Below are 21303 nucleotides of genomic sequence, written 5' to 3' on the forward strand. Positions count from 1 at the left end.
GGTTCTATACAGCTGCAACATGACTTGCCAATTCTTATACTCAATGCCCCGGCCAATGAAGGCAAGCATGCCGTATGCCTTCTTGACTACCTTCTCCACCTGTGTTGCCCCTTTCAATGACCTGTGGACCTGTACTCCTAGATCTCTTTGACTTTCAATACTCTTGAGGGTTCTACCATTCACTGTATATTCCCTACCTGCATTAGCCCTTCCAAAATACATTACCTCACATTTGTCCAGATTAAACTCCATCTGCCATCTCTCCGCCCAAGTCTCCAGACAATCTAAATCCTGCTGTATCCTCAGACAGTCATCATCGCTATCCGCAATTCCACCAACCTTTGTGTCGTCTGCAAACTTACTAATCAGACCAGTTACATTTTCCTCCAAATCATTTATATATACTACAAAGAGCAAAGGTCCCAGCACTGATCCCTGTGGAACACCACTGGTCACAGCCTTCCAATTAGAAAAGCATCCCTCCATTGCTACCCTCTGCCTTCTATGGCCTAGCCAGTTCTGTATCCACCTTGCCAGTTCGCCCCTGATCCCGTGTGACTTCACCTTTTGTACTAGTCGACCATGAGGGACCTTGTCAAAGGCCTTACTGAAGTCCATATAGACAACATTTACTGCCCTACCTGCATCAATCATCTTAGTGACCTCCTCGAAAAACTCTATCAAGTTAGTGAGACATGACCTCCCCTTGACAAAACCGTGCTGCCTCTCACTAATACGTCCATTTGCTTCCAAATGGGAGTAGATCCTGTCTCGAAGAATTCTCTCCAGTAATTTCCCTACCACTGAAGTAAGGCTCACCGGCCTGTAGTTCCCGGGATTATCCTTGCTACCCTTCTTAAACAGAGGAACAACATTGGCTATTCTCCAGTCCTCCGGGACATCCCCTGAAGACAGCGAGGATCCAAATATTTGTGTCAAGGCCTCAGCAATTTCCTCTCCAGCCTCCTTCAGTATTCTGGGGTAGATCCCATCAGGCCCTGGGGACTTATCTACCTTAATATTTTTTAAGACACCCAACACCTCGTCTTTTTGGATCACAATGTGACCCAGGCTATCTACACCCCCTTCTCCAGACTCAACATCTACCAATTCCTTCTCTTTGGTGAATACTGATGCAAAGTATTCATTTAGTACCTCGCCCATTTCATCTGGCTCCACACATAGATTCCCTTGCCTATCCTTCAGTGGGCCAACCCTTTCCCTGGCTACCCTCTTGCTTTTTGTGTACGTGTAAAAAGCCTTGGGATTTTCCTTAACCCTATTTGCCAATGACTTTTCATGACCCCTTCTAGCCCTCCTGACTCCTTGCTTAAGTTCCTTCCTACTTTCCTTATATGCCACACAGGCTTCGTCTGTTCCCAGCCTTTTAGCCCTGACAAATGCCTCCTTTTTCTTTTTGACGAGGCCTACAATATCACTCGTCATCCAAGGTTCCCGAAAATTGCCGTATTTATCTTTCTTCCTCACAGGAACATGCCTGTCCTGTATTCCTTTCAACTGACACTTGAAAGCCTCCCACATGTCAGATGTTGATTTGCCCTCAAACATCCGCCCCCGATCTATGTTCTTCAGTTCCCGCCTAATATTGTTATAATTAGCCTTCCCCCAATGTGCAATTTAGCACATTCATCCTCGGACCACTCTTATCCTTGTCCACCAGTACTTTAAAACTTACTGAATTGTGGTCACTGTTACCGAAATGCTCCCCTACTGAAACATCTACCACCTGGCCGGGCTCATTCCCCTGTAGCAGTGCAGAAGGAGGCCATACGACCCATCGTGTCTGCCCCGGCCCTTGGAATGAGCATCCTACTTAACCCCACACCTCCACCCTATCCCAGTAACCCCTCCAAATCTTTTGGACACTAAGGGGCAATTTAGCTTGGCCAATCCACCTATCCTGCACATCTTCGGACTGTCGGAGGTAACTGGAGCACCTGGAGGAAACCCACGCAGACACGGTTGGGGGGGAGGGGTTGCAAACTCCACATAGACAGTCGCTCGAGGCCAGAATTGAACCAGTGGTAACCACCATGCTGCCCTGTTCCTGCAATTTTCGCTCGTTGTTGGGCTGCGAGATTTGGGTTTCCAGGTACACAAATCACAAAAACCTGATGCAAAAAATAATCAAAAAGGCTACAGGAGTGGCCACGTTGAAAATATTGAGGCAATTTCAGCAGCACTTTAGGTTAAGGGCGGGGTCGAAGTTGGTGCCGATCCAAGGGAACCATGGGTTTGAGCCAATGATGATGGATGCTAAGTTTCGGGTATGGGAGGAGCGAAGGGTGATGGAAATGAAGGACCTATTTCTAGAAGGGCGGTTTGCGAGTTTGGAGGAGTTGCACGAGACGTTTGGGATCCCACGGGGATCCCACAGTCCAGGCAGATCGTTCCAGATATGAAAAAACATGGGACATACATAAATACACATACATAGACACAGGCATTGGGTGAGCATACAGAGTGTAGTACTATTCAGTAGAGAAGATGTGTGAAGATATCAGCTCAGTCCATAAGAGGGTCATTCAGGAGTCTAGTAACAGCGGGGAAGAAGCTGTTAGCGCAGGTTCTCAGACTTTTGTCTTTCCTGTCCGATCGAAGATGTTGGAAGAGAGAATAACACTGGTGGGAGGGGCCTTTGATTATGCTGCCCGCTTTCTAAGGAGGAGGAAGATGTAGACAGAGTCAATGGATGGGAGGGGGATTCGTGTGATGGACTGGGCTGTGTTCACGACTCTCTGTAGTTTCTTACGGTCTTGGGCTGAGCAGTTGCCATAGCAGGCTGTGATGCAGCCAGATAGGATGCTTTCCATGGTGTATCTGTAAACCTTCGTAAGAGTCAATGTGGGCATGCCGAATTTCCTTAGCTTCCAGAGGCAGTATAGGCGCTGTTGTGCTTTCTTGGTCGTAGCGACGACGTGGGTCGACCAGGACAGATTGTTAGTGATGTGCACACCTAGGAATTTAAGCTGCCATCCATCTCCACCTTGGCACCATTGATGCAGACAGGGGTGTGTACGATACTTTGCTTCCTGAAGTCAGTGACCAGCTCCTTAGTTTTGCTGATGTTGAGGGAGAGATTGTTGTTGTTACACCACGGCACTAGGTTCTCTCTCTCGCTCCTGTACTCTGACTCATCATTGGTCGCGATCCAATCCACAACGGTCGTGTCATCAGCAAACTTGTAGATGGAGTTGGAGCCAAGTTTTGCCACACAGTCGTGTATGTATAGGGAGTATAGTAGGGGCTATGTATGCAGGCTTGCAGGGTCCCAATATTAAGGACTATCGCGGAGGAGGTGTTGTTTATCCTTACTGATTGTAATCAATGGTCAAGAAATCGAGGATCCAGTTGCAGAAGGAGGAGCCAAGTCCTAGGTTTTGGAGTTTTGATATGAGCTTGGCTGAGATTATGGTGTTGAAGGCGGAGCTGTAGTCAACGTGTAGTGGTCTGACGTAGGAGTCCGTGTGATCAAGGTGCTCCAGGGATGAGTGGAGGGCCAGGGAGATGGCATCTGCTGTGGACTGGTTGTGGTGAATTGCAGTGGATCAAAGCATTCTGGTAGTATGGAGTTGATGTCTCATGTTCAACCTCTCAAAGCACCATAATGTCAAGTCCACCAGACAGTAGTCGTTGAGGCACATTGCCTGGTTCTTCTTTGGCCACCGGTATGATGGTGGTCTTCTTGAAGCAGGTGGGAACCTCTGAACGGAGTAGGGAGAGGTTGAAGTCTCTTACTTCCCTCTGAGAGGTAAATCTCTCTTCAGCTCATCCAGCTTGTTTTCGATCATGTTACATGTTATGGGGAGGTTGCATTTCCTTCATTTTAGAAGGTTGAGAGTTGATCGAAATGACAATAGGATTTGATGGAGTAAATGTAGAGAAGCTATTTTCTCTGACGGGGAAAACCAGATGGGAATCTATGTTAAAGTTAGAGCTGGGCTATAAAGGAGCGGCAGCATTCACACTAAGGGTAGTGGAAATGTAGAATTCTCTGCCTTGAAAGGATGTGGACACCGGGTTTATTTAAATTTTTGAAACTGAGATTGGCAAATATTTGTTCGGTCTAGGTAGTGGGCAGAAAGGGTCAGCCATGATCAAATTCAATGGTGGCATAGGCTGGAGGGATTGAATGACCAACCACTGATCCGATATTCCATTAATTCACGCAAATTTATAATTGTGTTTTAGCTGTCCAATACGGACTACAGTAGTTGTTGAGTAGAATTCCTGAATTTGATTTTAAAGCATTGTTTTGAGCTTCACCTCACAACTGGTGATCATTTAAAAATAGGATCAATATCAATAGAAATTTGTTGATTACTCTGGTCAATCACAAATAAGTGTGCTTTCAGCGATATTTTTAGTTAGCCAAAACAGTATAAAACATTGCTTAGAAACAGAATAGCTGGAAGAACAATGAATATTTGAGAAATTTGGTACGAGTGAAATGTGTAGATAAAGTTTGCATATATGCAGATTCAGTGGCAGGATCATTGTCTGCTATATCACGTTGCATTGGCTTGTTTCTGTGACTGCTCCCATTACCTACCTGCCTATCTACAGTGTTTGCTTAATATACACAGTAAAATATTGCAATATTTCAATATCAGAAAACAGGCGAAAATTGATTCTGGAAAACCACAGCTGATCATCTCTATTTTAAACTAATTTGAGTTTGTATATCGCAAGAGCAATACTATGAATTGGATGTTGTATTTTCTTCTATATCACAATGTGTTAGAAAGTAATGAAATAGTTGTTTTTGCCATGGCTTTTATCTTACCGTTTTCCATTTGACAAATATTTTGATTTTTGACATCTGAAGGCAAAAGGCCCCTTTCCTCCGGGGACTATTGTGAGACTTGTAACAGCAGCAGATGGTAAACCAGCAACAATAATCACAACCTCGCAAGCTGGTGGAATAGGTACGAAGCAAACGATCCTGGGTCTTGGCAGTGTTTCACCAACTAGCAACAAACCTGGAGCAACCACCATCATAAAAACCATCCCTGTTTCTGCACTAATGCATCAACCTAATGTTACAGGTAAAAAATGGAGGCTTCCAGGTTTCCAATTAAATTTTCATGAAATGAAATGAAATGAAATGAAAATCGCTTATTGTCACAAGTCGGCTTCAAATGAAGTTACTGTGAAAAGCCCCTGAATATTTGTGTAAGAGAGATGTGTTCAGCAATTGTTTGTTTTTTTGTTTAAAGGTATTTTTTAAAAGAAAGTTCTGCTATACACATTAGTCGTTATTGAAACAAAAGATCCAATTAGATGTGGCTCTTTAGTTAGTCACCTTCTGTAAGATTTCATATTGAAAGCCGGTGGTCCTGATTTTTGTCCTCTGGTCGTGTTCACAGAGTCTGGAGACTTCGCAGCTCAGCGAACCCAACCTATAAAGGTCTGGGTACAAGGCCTGCCTCTGTGCTTCGGCACTGTTTAAATTTTTTAAATATAATAAAACAAAAAACACCAGCGACTCCCTGGGCGGGATTCTCCCCTACCCGGCGGGGCCCCCTCGGGATGGAGTGGCGTGAACCACTCCGGCGTCGGGCCGCCCCAAAGATGCGGATTTCTCCGCACATTTAGGGGCCAAGCCCTCACCTTGAGGGGCTAGCCCCGCGCCGGAGTGGTTTGCGCGCCGCCGACTGGCGGGAAAGGCCTTTGGCGCCACGCATGCGCGGGGGGGGGTCACCTAAGTGTCGGCCATCGTGGAGACCTACACGGCCGACGCGTAGTAAAAGAGTGCCCCCGCGGCACAGGCCTGCCCGCGGATCGGTGGGCTCCAATCGTGGCCCAGACCACCGTGGGGGCACCCCCCGGGGCCAGATCGCCCCGCGCCCACCCCCAGGACCCCTGAGCTCGCCCGCACCGCCTAGTCCCGCCGGGAAGAGAGGTGGTTTGATCCTCGCCGGCGGGACAGGCATTCCAGCAGCGGGACTTCGGGCCGGAGAATCGCCGGGGGGGGGGGGGGGGGGGGGCTCGCCGACCATCGCGGCGCGATTCCCGCCCCCGCCGAATATCCGGTGCCGGAGAATTTGGCGGGGGCGGGATTCACGCCAGCACCCGGCGATTCTCCGACCCCCTAACCCAACTCACGCCACCCCATAGCCACCCCCTTTGCACATACACCCTCCATGTCAATTTACCTAGCATCCTTTGACACTTTCCAGACAGCTTGTCAGTTCCAGTGAGTTTGTGTAAGGCGAATAATCATGTTAAATTCTTTTTTTAAAATAAATTTAGCATACCCAATTTTCCAATTAAGGGGCAATTTAGCGTGGCCAATCCACCTACTCTGCACATTTTTAGGTTGTGGGGGCGAAACCCACACAAACACGGGGAGAATGTGCAAACTCCACATAGACAGTGACCCAGAGCCGGGATCGAACCTGGGACCTCGGCGCCGTGAGGCAGCAGTGCTAACCCACTGTGCCACCGTGCTGCCCTAATCATGTTTAATTCTAACAATTCCAAAGGGTGCCATACCTTTCCTAATGTGTCCTGGGACCCGATCCAAAAAAGTACCATATCTTTCCAAAGGAGTACCCGGCTATCCAAAGAATCCACTTAAGTTCAGACCACGTCCTACCTAGTCTGCTCTGCGCATTCCAGGATTCACACAGCCAGGATTGAAAAATCAGAAGTCAGGGGAGGCAACTGGTCATTCCAGTGGCTAGCTTCCTCTGCAAAATGCTTATCGGTGAACCCCAGCCTGATTCCAGTCCTGTCCCTGCAAAGATGGGCAATTCAAGGTTTGAAATTTTGTTCATTTCCAGGATTTTCACCAAGACAAAAATGCTCTCCCTGCTGGCCAATGTAAGTGTGGGTGGCAAGAAGCATAGTGGTTAGTGCTGTTGCTTCATAGCGCCAGGGACCCAGGTTTGATTCCCGGCTTTGGTCACTGGCTGTGCGAAGTCTGCACGTTCTCCCCTTGTCTGCGTGGGTTTCCTCCGAGTGTGCCGATTTCAAAGAAGAACAAAGAAAAGTACAGCACAGGAACAGACCCTTCGGTCCTCCAAGCCTGCGTCGACTATGCTGCCAGCCTAAACTAAAATCTTCTACACTTCTGGGGTCTGTATCCCTCTATTCCCATCCTATTCATGTATTTGACAAGATGCCCCTTAAACGTCACTATCGTCCTTGCATCCACCACCTCCTCCAGCAGCGAGTTCCAGGCACCCACTACCCTCTGTGCAAAGAACCTACCTCGTACATCTCCTCGCTCCTTAAACCTATGCCCCCTAGTAATTGACCCCTCTACACTGGGAAAAAGTCTCTGACTAGCCACCCTGTCTGTGCCCCTCATAATTTTGTAGACCTCTATCAGGTCGCCCCTCAACCTCCTTCGTTCCAGTGAGAGTTTATTCAAATGCCCACCAGGCAACATCCTGGTAAATCTCTTCTGCACCCTCTCTAAAGCCTCCACATCCTTCTGGTAGTGTGGTGAACAGAATTGAACACTACACTCCAAGTGTGGACTAACTAAGGTTCTCCCACAAGTCCCGAAAGATATGCTTGTTAGGTGAATTGGACATTCTGAATTCTCCCTCGGTGTACCCGAACAGGCACTGGAATGTGGCGACTGGGGGATTTTCTCAGGAACTTCATTGCAGTGTTAATGTAAGCCTACTTGTGACACTACCAAAGATTTTTTTTTTATTTTAAAAAGTAGATGGATTTGAGGAGAGTTGAAAAGTATTTTTCACTGAATTAATTCAGTGTTAACTGGAGTTAGTTTTTAGGATCCTACTTGGCAAGTATTTTTTGGTGTATCTTTGGAGTCAGAGTCATTATGGTACTGAAGGAAGCCATTTAGCCCATTGTGTCAATGCTGGATTTAATTCCATAAATCCCATTTGCTTCTCAACCGTGAAGCCTAATCTGTGCTTTACTTTGCCATATTAGTTGTTTAAAAATCACGTGCATTTTGTGAAAGGAGTTAACTAGGTGAACGAGTTTCCCACTTCAGTTTTTACTGTTCACCTGATGTAAGGGGGACATAAGTTACTTGCTTATCCTTACATCATTCCTGTACAGTACAGTGGTTTATTTATTTAAAAAATAATGTATACCTGTTTGGTCAGAGTTGAACAATAACGGAGCTATTATATTATATTGTAGGTCGCCAGGTAGGAGGAAGGAAATAGACAAACACATTTTCAAATAAATTACTGAAAGGTACAATACTACAGAGCAGTGCTAATTGGAGGCTTTTACTGCCCTAATATTGAATTGAACAGTGATTGTATCAAGGGCATAAGGGGGGTGGGGGAGGAGTTTCTGAGTTGAGTTTAGATGAATTTTCCTAATCAATATCTTTCCTGCCAAACCATGGAGGGTATTGCTGGATCTAGCCCCAGGGAATGAAGTGGGTCAAATAGAGTATTATAGAGTGGGGGAACATCTTGGGAATAGTAATCATAGTATCATTAGTTATGGAGGAGGGCAAGGAGAAATCTAGACAAAAAGCAACTGAAAGAGGACTAATATGAGCAAATTGAGGAATGATTTGGCCCAGGGTTAATGGAGTCAAAGCAGGCAGCCAGCTATGTAATGGAGTAATGGGCATCCTTTAAAGAAGGCACATTTTGAGATGATTGACATAAGAACCAAAGATACCATGGTGACAACATTTTAGTGTAAAGAGTGGTTAGGATTTGGAATGCACTGCCTAATCGCATAGTGGTTACAGATTCAGAAATAGCCTTCAAAAGGGAAGTGGATAAATATTTGGTGTAATAGAAATTACAGAAAAATGTGGACAATGCAGGGTGTGGGACTAACTCCATGAAAGAGCCAGCATCAACTCAAAGAGCTTCCACCTGGAAACCTTTCAAAGTGAGTACAATATGGGAAAGCTGCACATCATCAGGCTTGGCTGCAGCAAGAGGAATCTCTAGAAATGCAGTTGTTCTACAGAATTTTCTAGATGGTTCATGTTGTACTGTCTGTGTTTTTTATTCATTCTTGGGATGTGAGCCCATCCCTAAGTGATTTTGAGATGATGGTGGTGAGCCACCTTCTTGAACCGCTGCAGCTCATGTGGTGCTGGTTCACCCGCAGGCAATTTGTTTCTATGTCAGGGTGGTGTGTGACGTGGAGGAGAACTTGTTCCCATGCATCTGCTACCTTTGTTCTTCTTGGTGGTAGAGGTTGTGGCTTTAGAAAATGCTGTTTAAGGTGCCTTGGTGAGTTTCTGTGATGTAGGTCTTGAATATGGTACCCACCGTTGCCATTCTGCACCAGTAGCGGAGGGAATGAATGTTTAAGGTGATGATTGGGGAGCCAATCACGCGAGCTGCTTTGTCCTGGTGGTGTCAGGTTCTTTTTGAGTGTTGTTGGCACTGCACTCCTCCACACTCCTGACTTGTACCTTGTGAATAGTGGACAGGCTTTGGGGAGTTGGAAACTTAATTAATCACTGTAGAATTCCCAGCCTCTGGCCTGCTCTAGTAGCCACAGTATTTATATGTACCTTCTATAAGTCAAAAGACACAAGGCATTGATTCATGAATGATATATTTGATGTATTAAATCTTGTCAAATGGTTTATTGCCCGTAGCCAGTTGGAATATTTTAAAAAGGATATTCGGGGAAGTGGAGCCAAGGTGTGGGCGAATGAAGTTATAATACAGATCAATCATGATCTCATTGAATGCTATGGTTCACTCCTGAACCTGCCTTTCTTATAGTGAGTTATCTGCTGTTATCTGCCTTAGTAATTCACTCTTCCAGCCTCTTTCCTCTGCCCTTCGTCCTCTGCCATTATTCTGTAGAGCAGGGTATTCCTGTTGGGTAGACCAAGGCTTTTCCCACCTTTCCATTGGCAACCCTCTTCCCTGTTGAAGAGGATTTTGTCTTTTGCTGGATCTGGTGGGGGATATTTTGGGTGTATATGGTCATATCCTCGCAGCGAAGTCAGCTCCCTGAGTGAAGTGAGGGCGAAATGGGAGGGTAAGTTGGGTTCCATTCTGGATGATGAGGTATGCAGTGAGGCCCTTCACGGGGTCACCTCCACGTCTTCATGTGCTCTGCTAAATCTGATCCAATTCAAGGTGGTGCACAGGGAACATCTGACTAAAGCGAGAATGAGTGGATTTTTCTCTGGGGTGGAGGATAAGTGTGAACGTTGCTCTCAGGCCGGCTAATCACACTCCTATGTTCTTGTCTCAAATTGGTAAGCGTATGTGCCTCTTTCTTCAACAACATGTCGGAAAAACTCAATGTTGGTTTGGATCCATGTTCGCTGGTGACCATATTTGGGGTATCAGACACACCGGTGCTTCTGACGGGCGAAGGTGGATGTCTTTGACTTCACCTCGTTAATAGCCCGGAGGCGGGTTCTGTTTGGGTGGAGGAATCCTACTCCATCCAGCACCTCGGCTTGGCTGGGTGACCTCCTACCTTTCTTACATTTTCAGATGATTCACCATTAGAAGGGTTCTACCTAAGATGGCAGCCATTCATTTCCTTTTGAAGGAGCTGGTCATCGTCAGCTGCTAAGAGGGTTTAGTTTAGTTTTTTGGGGTTACGGTAATATGTGCCTTTGCTCATTAGTCTTCTCCTTTGATTGTAACTGGTTTGTATGATTTTGTTTATTATGAAAACATGTTTTAAAAATCCAGCTCGAGCTTGTCATTCGCATGAGGAATAGCTTTGTAAATGAACAAGAGATATTTTCAGCAGATGTTTATGAAGTACTATAGATAATCGAAGAAATTACCATGTAGCAATGTTTTCATGTAAAGTTGGTGTAAAGGTTCCGCAAAATACTGGCACAACGTCAAACTTACATTATCGCAATGCCAAAATGTTCCAGGAAATTCCAGGCCAGGATTTCCAAAAGGAGATTTGCACATGTAATCGCGATTTGTTATCTTCTTAGCTGCACCTTGTATTCTTCCTTTTGATATATGAGAACAATTTATTGACATTTTCTTCACTGTTTGTGGCTTGACCTGTTGTGATGCATTTTCCTGATAATCTTGTATTTTCCTGATAATCGTGTGTGTCTGTCTGTGTGTGTGTGTGTGTGAGAGTCTTTTTACTCTCTGGGTTAAAGAGCAGTATGAGGAAGAATTTAATTGTGCTTAATTAGTTTTTCTGATATCTATTCACATTAGTCAAAGTAAAAGATTAACAAAAGGCAGCCAGTGATCTAAAGGAAGAAGTAATGTAAATATAACTTTAAACTCTGCATATAAAAAAAGTGAATGTTTGAACATCATTTGCAAATCCTAAATAGTGACTTATGCATTTTGCCCCAGGTGTATCCGCATCCCCTGGCATGAAATCTCCGATAACAATCATTACAACAAAAGTAGTCACATCAGGAACTGGAGCTCCTGCAAAAATCATTACAGCTGTGCCAAAATTTACTACAGGACAGCCTGGAATGACACAGGTATGGAGATAATTCCATTCCATGCTTCCAGTTTGCATATATTTGCAGGAATGAGCCTTCTAGTCAAGGCTGCAATTGAAATTTGTTCTAACCAAATAAACATGCAACAGATTATTGTATGGATGGACAGTGGATAGATTCACAGTGTGAAGTGATACTGAATTAAACTGAGAAGTGAGGGCCAAAAGGCCTCCTCCTGCTCCCATCTTCTATGTATACCTCTTGTCAGTGTTTGGCTTGTTCTCTATCATTCAGCATTGAGGAGTGCTTTAGGTGCCTTCAACATCCTGAGGCTAAGGGAGGGAATAATTTGAGCAAAGCTCTGGCTCGTAAATGCTGTCAGTCACCCTGCTTGGTCAGATAATCAAATTACCCTAATCAATAGAATGGGTGTTAGTCTTTTGATTTTCAATTGTCACTTTTCAGGTGGTTCTGAAGACGCCAGGAACACCTGGTACCATCCTACGAACAGTTGGTGGAACTCCTGTCACAGTTAGTGGAGTCAGATTGGTTACACCTGTCACCGTGTCTTCAAGCAAGCCTACTGTCTCAACCTTGCTAGTGAAAGGAACCACAGGTACCTATTATAATTTGTATTTACCCGTATGTAGTTGAGATTGATTACACAGTTCTGTAGACAGCAGAATTTTTAAAAAACCTACCATAGTTAAAAAGTATGCAGGAATATGTTATAGCCTCCTAAATTAATTGATACAAGCTGATTGCAATTAAATCTAACAGATACTGATCTGTGTTGGACTGATGGGAGTCTGTGCTTTAGAAAAAGATAGTGTATCTGGTTGGGATTGTTGTCCCAAATCCGGTTACAAGCCACGTGTTTCCAATTTGTTAGGACTGTCGGATTCCACTGGTCCGTGCAGGCTGGCATGTAGTGCAGTAAATGAGCATCTCCTCTCCCCAGCTGGCTGGAAGCCATGACATGCCAAGCATTCCTCTCCAGTTGAATTCTCATCCTAGTCAGCAGTTATCATTTGGATTATAAATTCTGTATGTTTTCTCTCCAGCCACCCAGGTCTCATGAGGCATGATGGCTGAGAGGGCAGTTAACCTCACTCCCAAGCTTCAAGTGATGCTGCTGAGCTAGCTGTTGGCAAAGATCTATGATGTGGCAATGGTACTTAGCCTTTGTCTGCTATATAATTTCTGAAGTGCGGACAAGAGCAGAAACAGGGTGATTTTTGGTGACAAGGTTTTGCAATAGTGATGTGTTACTTGTCTTTCACTAGTTTGTGTTCGTCCTTCTAAGCTTTCTTAATATAATAGTTTTTTCATGGTCGGATAATGACCTCAAAATTAAATCAGCTTATCAAATGTAGCTATTCCCCAACTGTAAATCTTGACTGGTTGTTGGATGACCCCTCTTTTGCTTCCCCATGGAGGCTAGAAGTGATTACAAGCACTTTCAAAAATATATGATAGGTTAGGTAGACAACCCTGAATCTGATTCTTTAAACCCCCTTTTAGAGTTGCTTTGCAAGTTTTTTGAAATTTTCTTCCAAAGAGCTGTCTTGTGATACTACAGAGTTAATGAAGGTAAGAACATAAGAACTAGGAGCAGGAGTAGGCCATCTGGCCCCTCGAGCCTGCTCCGCCATTCAATGAGATCCTGGCTGATCTTTTGTGGACTCAGTTCCACTTTCCGGCCCGAACACCATCATCCTTAATCCCTTTATTTTTCAAAAAACTATCTATCTTTATCTTAAAAACATTTAGTGAAGGAGCCTCAACTGCTTCACTGAGCAAGGAATTCCATAGATTCACAACCCTTTGGGTGAAGAAGTTCCTCCTAAACTCAGTCCTAAATCTACTTCCCCCTAGTTCTGCTTTCACCCGCTAATGGAAACAACCTGCCCGCATCTATCCTATCTATTCCCTTCATAATTTTATATGTTTCTATAAGATCCCCCCTCATCCTTCTAAATTCCAACGAGTACAGTCCCAGTCTACTCAACCTCTCCTCGTAATCCAACCCCTTCAGCTCTGGGAATAACTTAGTGAATCTCCTCTGCACACCCTCCAGCGCCAGTATGTCCTTTCTCAGGTAAGAAGACCAAAACTGAACACAATACCCCAGGTGTGGCCTCACTAACACCGTATACAATTGCAGCATAACCTCCCTAGTCTTAAGCTCCATCCCTCTAGCAATGAAGGACAAAATTCCATTTGCCTTCTTAATCACCTGTTGCACCTGTAAACCAACGTTTTGCGACTCATGCACTAGCACACCCAGGTCTCTCTGCACAGCAGCATGTTTTAATATTTTATCATTTAAATAATAATCCCTTTTGCTGTTATTCCTACCAAAATGGATAACCTCACATTAGTCAACATTGCATTCCATCTGCCATACCCTAGCCCATTCACTTAACCTATCCAAATCCCTCTGCAGACTTCCAGTATCCTCTGCACTTTTTGCTTTACCACTTATCTTAGTGTCGTCTGCAAACTTGAACACATTGCCCTTGGTCCCCAACTCCAAATCATCTATGTAAATTGTGAACAATTGTGGACACAACACTGATCCCTGAGGAACACCACTAGCTACTGATTGCCAACCAGAGAAACACCCATTAATCCCCACTCTTTGCTTTCTATTAATTAACCAAGCCTCTATCCATGCTAGTACTTTACCCTTAATGCCATGCATCTTTATCTTATGCAGCAACCTTTTGTGTGGCACCTTGTCAAAGGCTTTCTGGAAATCCAGATATACCACATCTATTGGCTCCCTGTTATCTACCACACTGGTAATGTCCTCAAAAAATTCCACTAAATTAGTTAGGCACGACCTGCCCTTTATGAACCCATGCTGCATCTGCCCAATGAGACAATTTCCATCCAGATGCCTCGCTATTTGTTCCTTGATGATAGGTTCCAGCATCTTCCCTACTACCGAAGTTAAGGTCACTGGCCTATAATTACCCGCTTTCTGCCTACCTCCTTTTGAGGTATGAGGTAGCTCATACACCTCCCAGCTCTTCAAAATGCCTTTTGATATTCTGAAGTGCTGCCAGTTCCATACTTGCAATGACACTGAACTTCACTGAGCTTGAATGTTGGCTGGATTTGCAAAAAGTAGGTGGGAACTTTGTAAAAATTTTTCACTTGTCTCCCTTCTATATAATATTGAACACACAATTATCCAGGCCTCAATGGGTCTGGGCTTGGACATGAAACAAAGATAGACATTTGGGTGACAGAGCAGGGAAAAGCTTTCCGCTGTGTTGGTCAGGATGTCCAACAATACCCAGGTGACCTATTTTCTTACCCTCGCTCCAACTCCCCAGATAAGATGCCTGACTTCACAGGGCAACAGCTGACATCCAATCCTATAATGGGCTAAAGGGCAGTCTCCTGACGGAAACCTCTGAAGAATTTGTGCCATGTTCAGCAGCAACAGTATTCTTTTTCTAAATTATAAATTTAGAGTACCCAATTCATTTTTTCCAACTAAGGGGCAATTTAGCTTGGCCAATCCACCTAGCCTGCACATCTTTGGGTTGTGGGGGCGAAACCCACGCAAACACGGGGAGAATGTGCAAACTCCACACGGACAGTGAACCAGAGCCAGGATCGAACCTGGGACCTCGGCACCGTGAGGCAGCAGGGCTAACCCACTGCGCCACTGTGCTGCCCAGCAGCAACAGTATTCTGATTGAATGCAATTATTGTTGTTGAATGTCCAGTCTGAATATTTAACATTGATAACCTAGTTTAGCTGCATTCAGCATGCAGCCTGCATCTTTGTCCTACACATAACTCGCTGCTCACTAAAATAAAATATGTAAAGCACAGAGGAGGAAATATTTTATATTCTAATCATGGCCTCTCTGTGTTGGCATGTTGGTGACTGTAACTGCAATCTAGACTCGTGTCATGAAGACCAAAATTGTTTTGGGTTTCTTAAGCTTTTAATAGTTCTTGAAAGCTTCCCGTTGTAATCTAATACAATGCAGGTGTTACTACATTGGGTTCTGTGACTGCTGCAGCGACTACAATTCACGCTGGAGCAACTGGTCTTGCGTCATCAAACTTCACATCCCCAGTCACTGCTTTGGCTAGAGTAGCAACATTGCCTACTCAAGGGATTAGCACAACTAGGGATCCTTTGGCTGTGGCACCAACAACATTAAAGGTTACACCAGGAATTGTCCCAACTTCTTCTGTAGTTAACACTGAGGTAATTGATTTATCTTATTGATTGTTTGTATTTTTGTCTTTTGCTAAATAAATTAAGTTTCATGTACACCTCAATCTCATCCTTTTGCATCAGTTTGTGGCCACCCTGCTTCCAATCTCCTTAATCTCTAGCTTGTACGTGCCACGCCCCCTCTCACGAAGCTTTCCATTCTTCTCACTTTGGTCACTTGTGCAACCCCTTCACCTCCTTTCATACCTCCTTTGGTGACCGTGAATTTAGCCACTTAGATGTCACACTCTGGAATTCCTTCTTTTAAACCCCTATTCCCCATCCTGGTCCTCCTTTAAGTTCCTCATTAAAACCTAGACTTTTGGTCATCTTTGACCCCTCCAAATATCTCCCAAGCTCAATATTTTTTTCTACGCAGCACCTTGTTTTTTTTAATTTTTACTTTGAAGGGACAGTGTAAATGCCAGTTAGTGTTGCAACTATCACTGGCTCCCCGGCATTTTGATCCTTTCCCTCATCTTTAAATTCCTCCCTGATCTCTACAATCTTCAATCAACAGCCTTCTGAACAAACACTGCTACCGCTGTGGTCTACTGATTTTCTCTCCCCCCCCCCCCCCCAACCAATATTTGAGTTAGAACCTTTGCCGTTACATCCGCTGCACTCTACTAATTTTCTTCCTACCCCCCCTTCCTTCATCGCTATCATCAACAACCTTTCAGAAAATATATGTACGTGACTATGCCTTTGGTCACACACCCTTGCTTCTTTCCTACTTTCTGACAAATTTCCCTTTGGAATTTATCTCTGGCTGTTTTGTCATGTGAAAGATAAAATGCAAGTGTAACTTGTGTTACTGTTCTGGGTATGGCTAATTTACATTGATTGTCAGAGTTTTTCCAGCACTAACACTCCTTATTTTGAAACACATATTCACCAAAATTATGAATCTGAAGTGTTGCAGCATAGCAAGGTTTTGGTATGAATGTAAGACGTTTATATTGGGAATTGCTTTCCTGGTTATAGATTACTATGGTCCTTTACATTGAATGTTTACAGTTAAAAGTAACAATTGTAGTCACATTTACAAGTGTATTCACAGGTTAATACTTTCTAGCTGTGTATGTTTTGTGTTTTGACAGCCCATATTTGTGATATCAGGAGAAGCAGTGTCTCCTCGAGTAACTGGCTTGGTTGCACACACTACTGAAACTCCAGTGCCAGTAGCTATAGAACAAACCACAACTGCAGTAGTTGTTTCAGAGAATAGTGTGCAAACATCAGATCAACAGGTGCAACCAGCAACAGAAGAGCCGGCCCATGAAACCACAGAAACAAATACTACAAATACAGCTACCTCCAGTACAGCAAATATATCTCTGAATCAAAGTGAGTAGATAAAACAAAAGTTGGGTATCTAAGATTGAGAACCCTATTTAAAGGAGCGATGTTTATTAATGTTGAAGCACAATTGCTACCGTTCTGCTTCTCTTAATGTTGCAATATTAGACCATTATTAAAGATGAGATCACGGAGTACTTGGAAGCGCATGATAAAATAGAATTGAGTCAACACGGCTTCGTCAAGGGGAGGCCATGTCTGACAAATCTGGTAAGAAGGAAGTTGGACAAAGGAGAACCAGTGGACGTGATTTATTTAGATTTCCAGAAGGCCTTTGACAAGGTGCCGCATAGGAGACTGTTAAATAAGTTAAGAGCACATGGTGTTAAGGGTAAGATCCTGGCATGGATAGAGGATTGGCTGACTGGCAGAAGCAGAGAGTGGGGATAAAGAGGTCTTTTTCAGGATATCAGCCGGTGACTAGTGGTATGTCTCAGGGATCTGTGCAGGGACCACAACTTTTCACAATTTACAATAATGATCTGGAAGAAGGAACTGAAGGCACTGTTGCTAAGTTTGCAGATAATACAAAGACCTGTAGAGGGACAGGTAGTATTGAGGAAGCAGGCGGGCTGCAGAAGGCTAGGAGAGTGGGCAAAGAAGTGGCAGATGGAATACAATGTGGAAAAGTATGAGGTTTATGCCCTTTGGAAGGAGAAATGGAGGCATTTTCTAAATGGGGAAATGTTTAGGAGATCAGAAGCACAAAGGGACTTGGGGGTACTTGTTCAAGATTCACTTAAGGTTAACGTGCAGGTTCATCAGGCAGGGAGGCAAATGCAATGTTAGCATTCAAGTCGAGAGGGCTAGAAGACAAGCTAGGGATGTACTTCTGAGGCTGTATATGGCTCTGATCAGACCCCATTTGGGGTATTGTGAGCAATTTTGGGCCCCGTATCTAAGGAAGGATGTGCTAGCCTTGGAAAGGCTCCAGAGCAAGTTCACAAAAATGATCCCTGGAATGAAGAGCTTGTCATATGAGGAACGGTTGAGGACACTAGGTCTGTACTCGGAGTTTAGAAGGATGACGGGGGGATCTTATTGAATCTTACAGGATACTGCGAGGCCTGGATAGAGTGGATGTGGAGAGGATGTTTCCACTTTTAGGAAAAACTAGAACCAGAGGGGACAATCTCAGACTAAAGGGACGATCCTTCAAAAGAGAGATGCGGAGGAATTTCTTCAGCCAAAGAGTAGTGAATCTGCAGAACTCTGCCGCAGAAGGCTGTGGAGGGCAAATCACTGTCTTTAAGACAGAGATAGATAGGGTCTTGATTAATAAGGGAATCAGTGGTTATGGGGAGAAGGCAGGAGAATGGGGATAAGAAAAATATCAGCCATGATTGAATGGCGGAGCAGCTCGATGGGTCAAGTGGCCTAATTCTGTTCTATGTCTTATGGTCTTAAAAGCAAACTAGCATGGCAGGGAGATGGGATCCCAGGAGTAGGATCAGATTGGTCAAATTCTGATCGGGAAAATGGAGTTAGAACATTCTAGTGATCATAGAATCTATGGCAGGGAGACGGGCCCTTCGGCCCAAACTGGTTCATGCCAACCAAAAAGCACATCTAAGCTAACCTCATTAGAAGATGTAGCGATAGTCTTGAAATTACAGGAGAAGCAACATTTTTAAAGTGTCCAACAAAGGAAAACGGTGAGGTAAAATTGTTTGTACTTCAGTGCAAGGAGTATTACAAACAAGGTAGATGAGTTAAGGGCACAGGTAGACACGTGGCAGCAGGATGTCGTTGCTATAACAGAAACCTGGCTAAAGGAGGGACAAAATTGCCAGCTCAATATCCCTGGTTTTGGAGTCTTCAGACACGATAGAATAGGAGATAACAAAGGAGGGGAAGTAGCCCTAGTGGTGAAAGAATCAATTCCATTTGTGAGAAAAGATGAAATACTAAACGAGTCAACAAACAAGGCTTTAGAAATTTTTTTAAAAGGGCAGTCACACTACTGGGAGTATACTACAGACCCAAATAGTGAAAGGGAGATGGAAGACCAAATATGTAGGCAAATATCTGCCTGTAAGAACAAGAGGGCAATGATAGTAGTAGAGTTTAACTATCCTAATATCAACTAGGATTCAAACAATATATGGGGAACTGAAGAGAAAAATTCATCCAGTGTGTCCAGGAAAATCCTTTCACCCAATTAGTGACAAGCCCAACAAGAGAAAATGCAATTCTGGACCTAGTCTTGGGGAACGAAGAAGGGCAAGTGGGTGAAGTGACAGTTGGCGACCATATGGAGGATAGTGATCACAATTCAGTTAGATTTAGAAAATGGACAGAGATAAAGCAGGAATGAAAGTTTTGAATTGGGGGAAGGCAAATTTTGCAGAACTGAGAATGGACTTGGCTGAAATGGACTGGCCAGCACTGCTAGAGGACAAATCAGTGGGAAGCACTAAAAAGTGAGATCCTGAATGTACAAATTAGTCATGTCCCCTCCAAAAATAAGAGTGATACTGCCAAATCTACACCCCCTCTGGTTGTCTAGAGGAATATAGGGGACGATCAAACAGAAAAAGAAAGCACTAAGCACTGCAGATAGCCTAGATGAGTATAGGAAGCACAGGGACGAAGTAAATTAGGAAATCCAAGAGAGGGCATGGAAAAGATTTGCTAGTAAAGTTAAAGAAAACCCAAAAATGTTTTACCAATATATTAATGGTAAAAGGTTAGTTAAGGAAAAAGTGGGACCTATCAGAGATGAAGAAGGGAACTAGTATGGAGATGCAGAGGCCTTGGGAAGGGTTTTAAATGAATATTTTGTCTCCATGTTAACAAAGGAAATGGATGATGCAAACATAGTAGTACAGGAGAAACATTGTGTGATTTTGGATGGGATAATCATAAAGAGAGAAGCATTTGATGGGTTGGGATCCTTGAAAGTTGATCAGTTGCCAGGGCCAGATGGATTGTTTCCGAGGCTAAGGGAGGAGATAGCAAATGCCCTGAGAATGATTTTTCAATCCTCACTACATACAGGGGAGGTACCGGAAGATGGGAGAAATGCAATTGTGGTTCCATTGTTTAAAAAAGGATTGATGGCAATGCCAAACAGTTATGGGCCAGTTAGTCTTGCATACGGTGATGGACAAATTAGTTAAATCAATCCTGAGAGATAGGATTAACTGCCAAGTAGAAAGGTATGGACTAGTCAGGTATAGTCAGCATGGATTTGGTAAAGGAAGGTCTTGCCTCTCAAATGTGATTGAATTTTTTGTGGAAATTACAAGAAGGGTTGATGAAGATAGTATAGCGGATGTTGTGTGTATGGATTTTAGCAAGGAGTAAGGCAATTGACCAGGTCCCACATGGCAGAGTGGTCAAAAAGGTAAAACGCCATGGGATACAGGGCAGTGTGGCAAACTGGATAAAAAGTTGGCTTAGTAACAGGAAACTAAGGGTAATTAATGGCTGATGGCTGCCCTTGCAATTGGAAAGTTGTTTCAAACGATGTTCCACAGAGCTTCGTGTTGGGACCCTTACTGTTTGTGTTATATATTAACGATTTGGACGTGAGGGCATGATTTGGAAATTTGCAGACTCCCAAGATTGGCTGAGTGGTGGCAGTATAGAGGATAGCAATAAATCTATAAAATGATATAGATGGGTTAGTGGGGTGGATGATGAAGTGGCAGTTAGAATTTAACACCGAGAAGTGTGAGGCATGCATTTAGGGAGGTCAAACAGTTATAGGGAGTACACAATAAATGGGAATATACTAAGGGAGGTAGATAAAGTGAGAGGTCTTGGTGTACAAGTACACAGGTCCCTAAAGGCAGCATTCAAGTAGACAAGGATGTCAAGAAAGCATATGGAATTCTTTCCTTCATTGGCAGAGGTATAGAATGTAAAAGTAAGGATACAAAAGTAAGGCCACAACTGGAGTATTGTCTGCAGTTCTGGTCATCACATCATAGGAAGGATGTAATTGCTCTGGAGAGAGTGCAGAAGAGGTTTGCAAGAATGTTGCCAGAGCTAGAAAAGTGTAGCTACGAGGAGAGATTGGATAGGTTGATGCTATGTTCCTTGGAGCAAAGAAGGCAGAGGGGTGACTTAATTGAGATGGACAAAATTATGAGGGGAAGAGATCGAGTGGACAGATTAATATTGTTTCCCTTGGAGAATTCTACCAGCGGATATGGATTGAATATAAGCAGCAAAATGTGTAGAGGATATGAGGAAGAACGTTTTTAATCATTGGGTAGTGGGTATCTGGAATTCGCTGCCTGAGTTGGTGGTAGCAACAGAGACCCTAAACACTTTTTTTTAAAGT

General features: G+C 43.9%; 1 protein-coding gene and 1 long non-coding RNA gene across 4 annotated transcripts in view; one reads left to right on the forward strand and one right to left on the reverse strand.

Moving 5' to 3' along the window:
* The window catches only part of LOC140396396 (host cell factor 1-like), a 126689-nt gene that overhangs the window by 56117 nt on the left and 49269 nt on the right, over window positions 1-21303 (forward strand). For all 3 annotated transcript variants that reach the window (XM_072484981.1, XM_072484982.1, XM_072484983.1), the window contains exons 12-16: window positions 4850-5069; window positions 11301-11437; window positions 11864-12014; window positions 15415-15638; window positions 16751-16997. In XM_072484981.1, coding sequence (XP_072341082.1) covers window positions 4850-5069; window positions 11301-11437; window positions 11864-12014; window positions 15415-15638; window positions 16751-16997 — 979 coding nt within the window. The remainder of the gene's footprint in view (window positions 1-4849; window positions 5070-11300; window positions 11438-11863; window positions 12015-15414; window positions 15639-16750; window positions 16998-21303) is intronic.
* The window catches only part of LOC140396397 (uncharacterized), a 110475-nt gene that overhangs the window by 2062 nt on the left and 87110 nt on the right, over window positions 1-21303 (reverse strand). The window lies entirely within an intron of this gene.

The sequence above is a fragment of the Scyliorhinus torazame genome, chromosome 19, assembly GCF_047496885.1.
Source record: "Scyliorhinus torazame isolate Kashiwa2021f chromosome 19, sScyTor2.1, whole genome shotgun sequence".
NCBI lineage: Eukaryota > Metazoa > Chordata > Chondrichthyes > Carcharhiniformes > Scyliorhinidae > Scyliorhinus > Scyliorhinus torazame.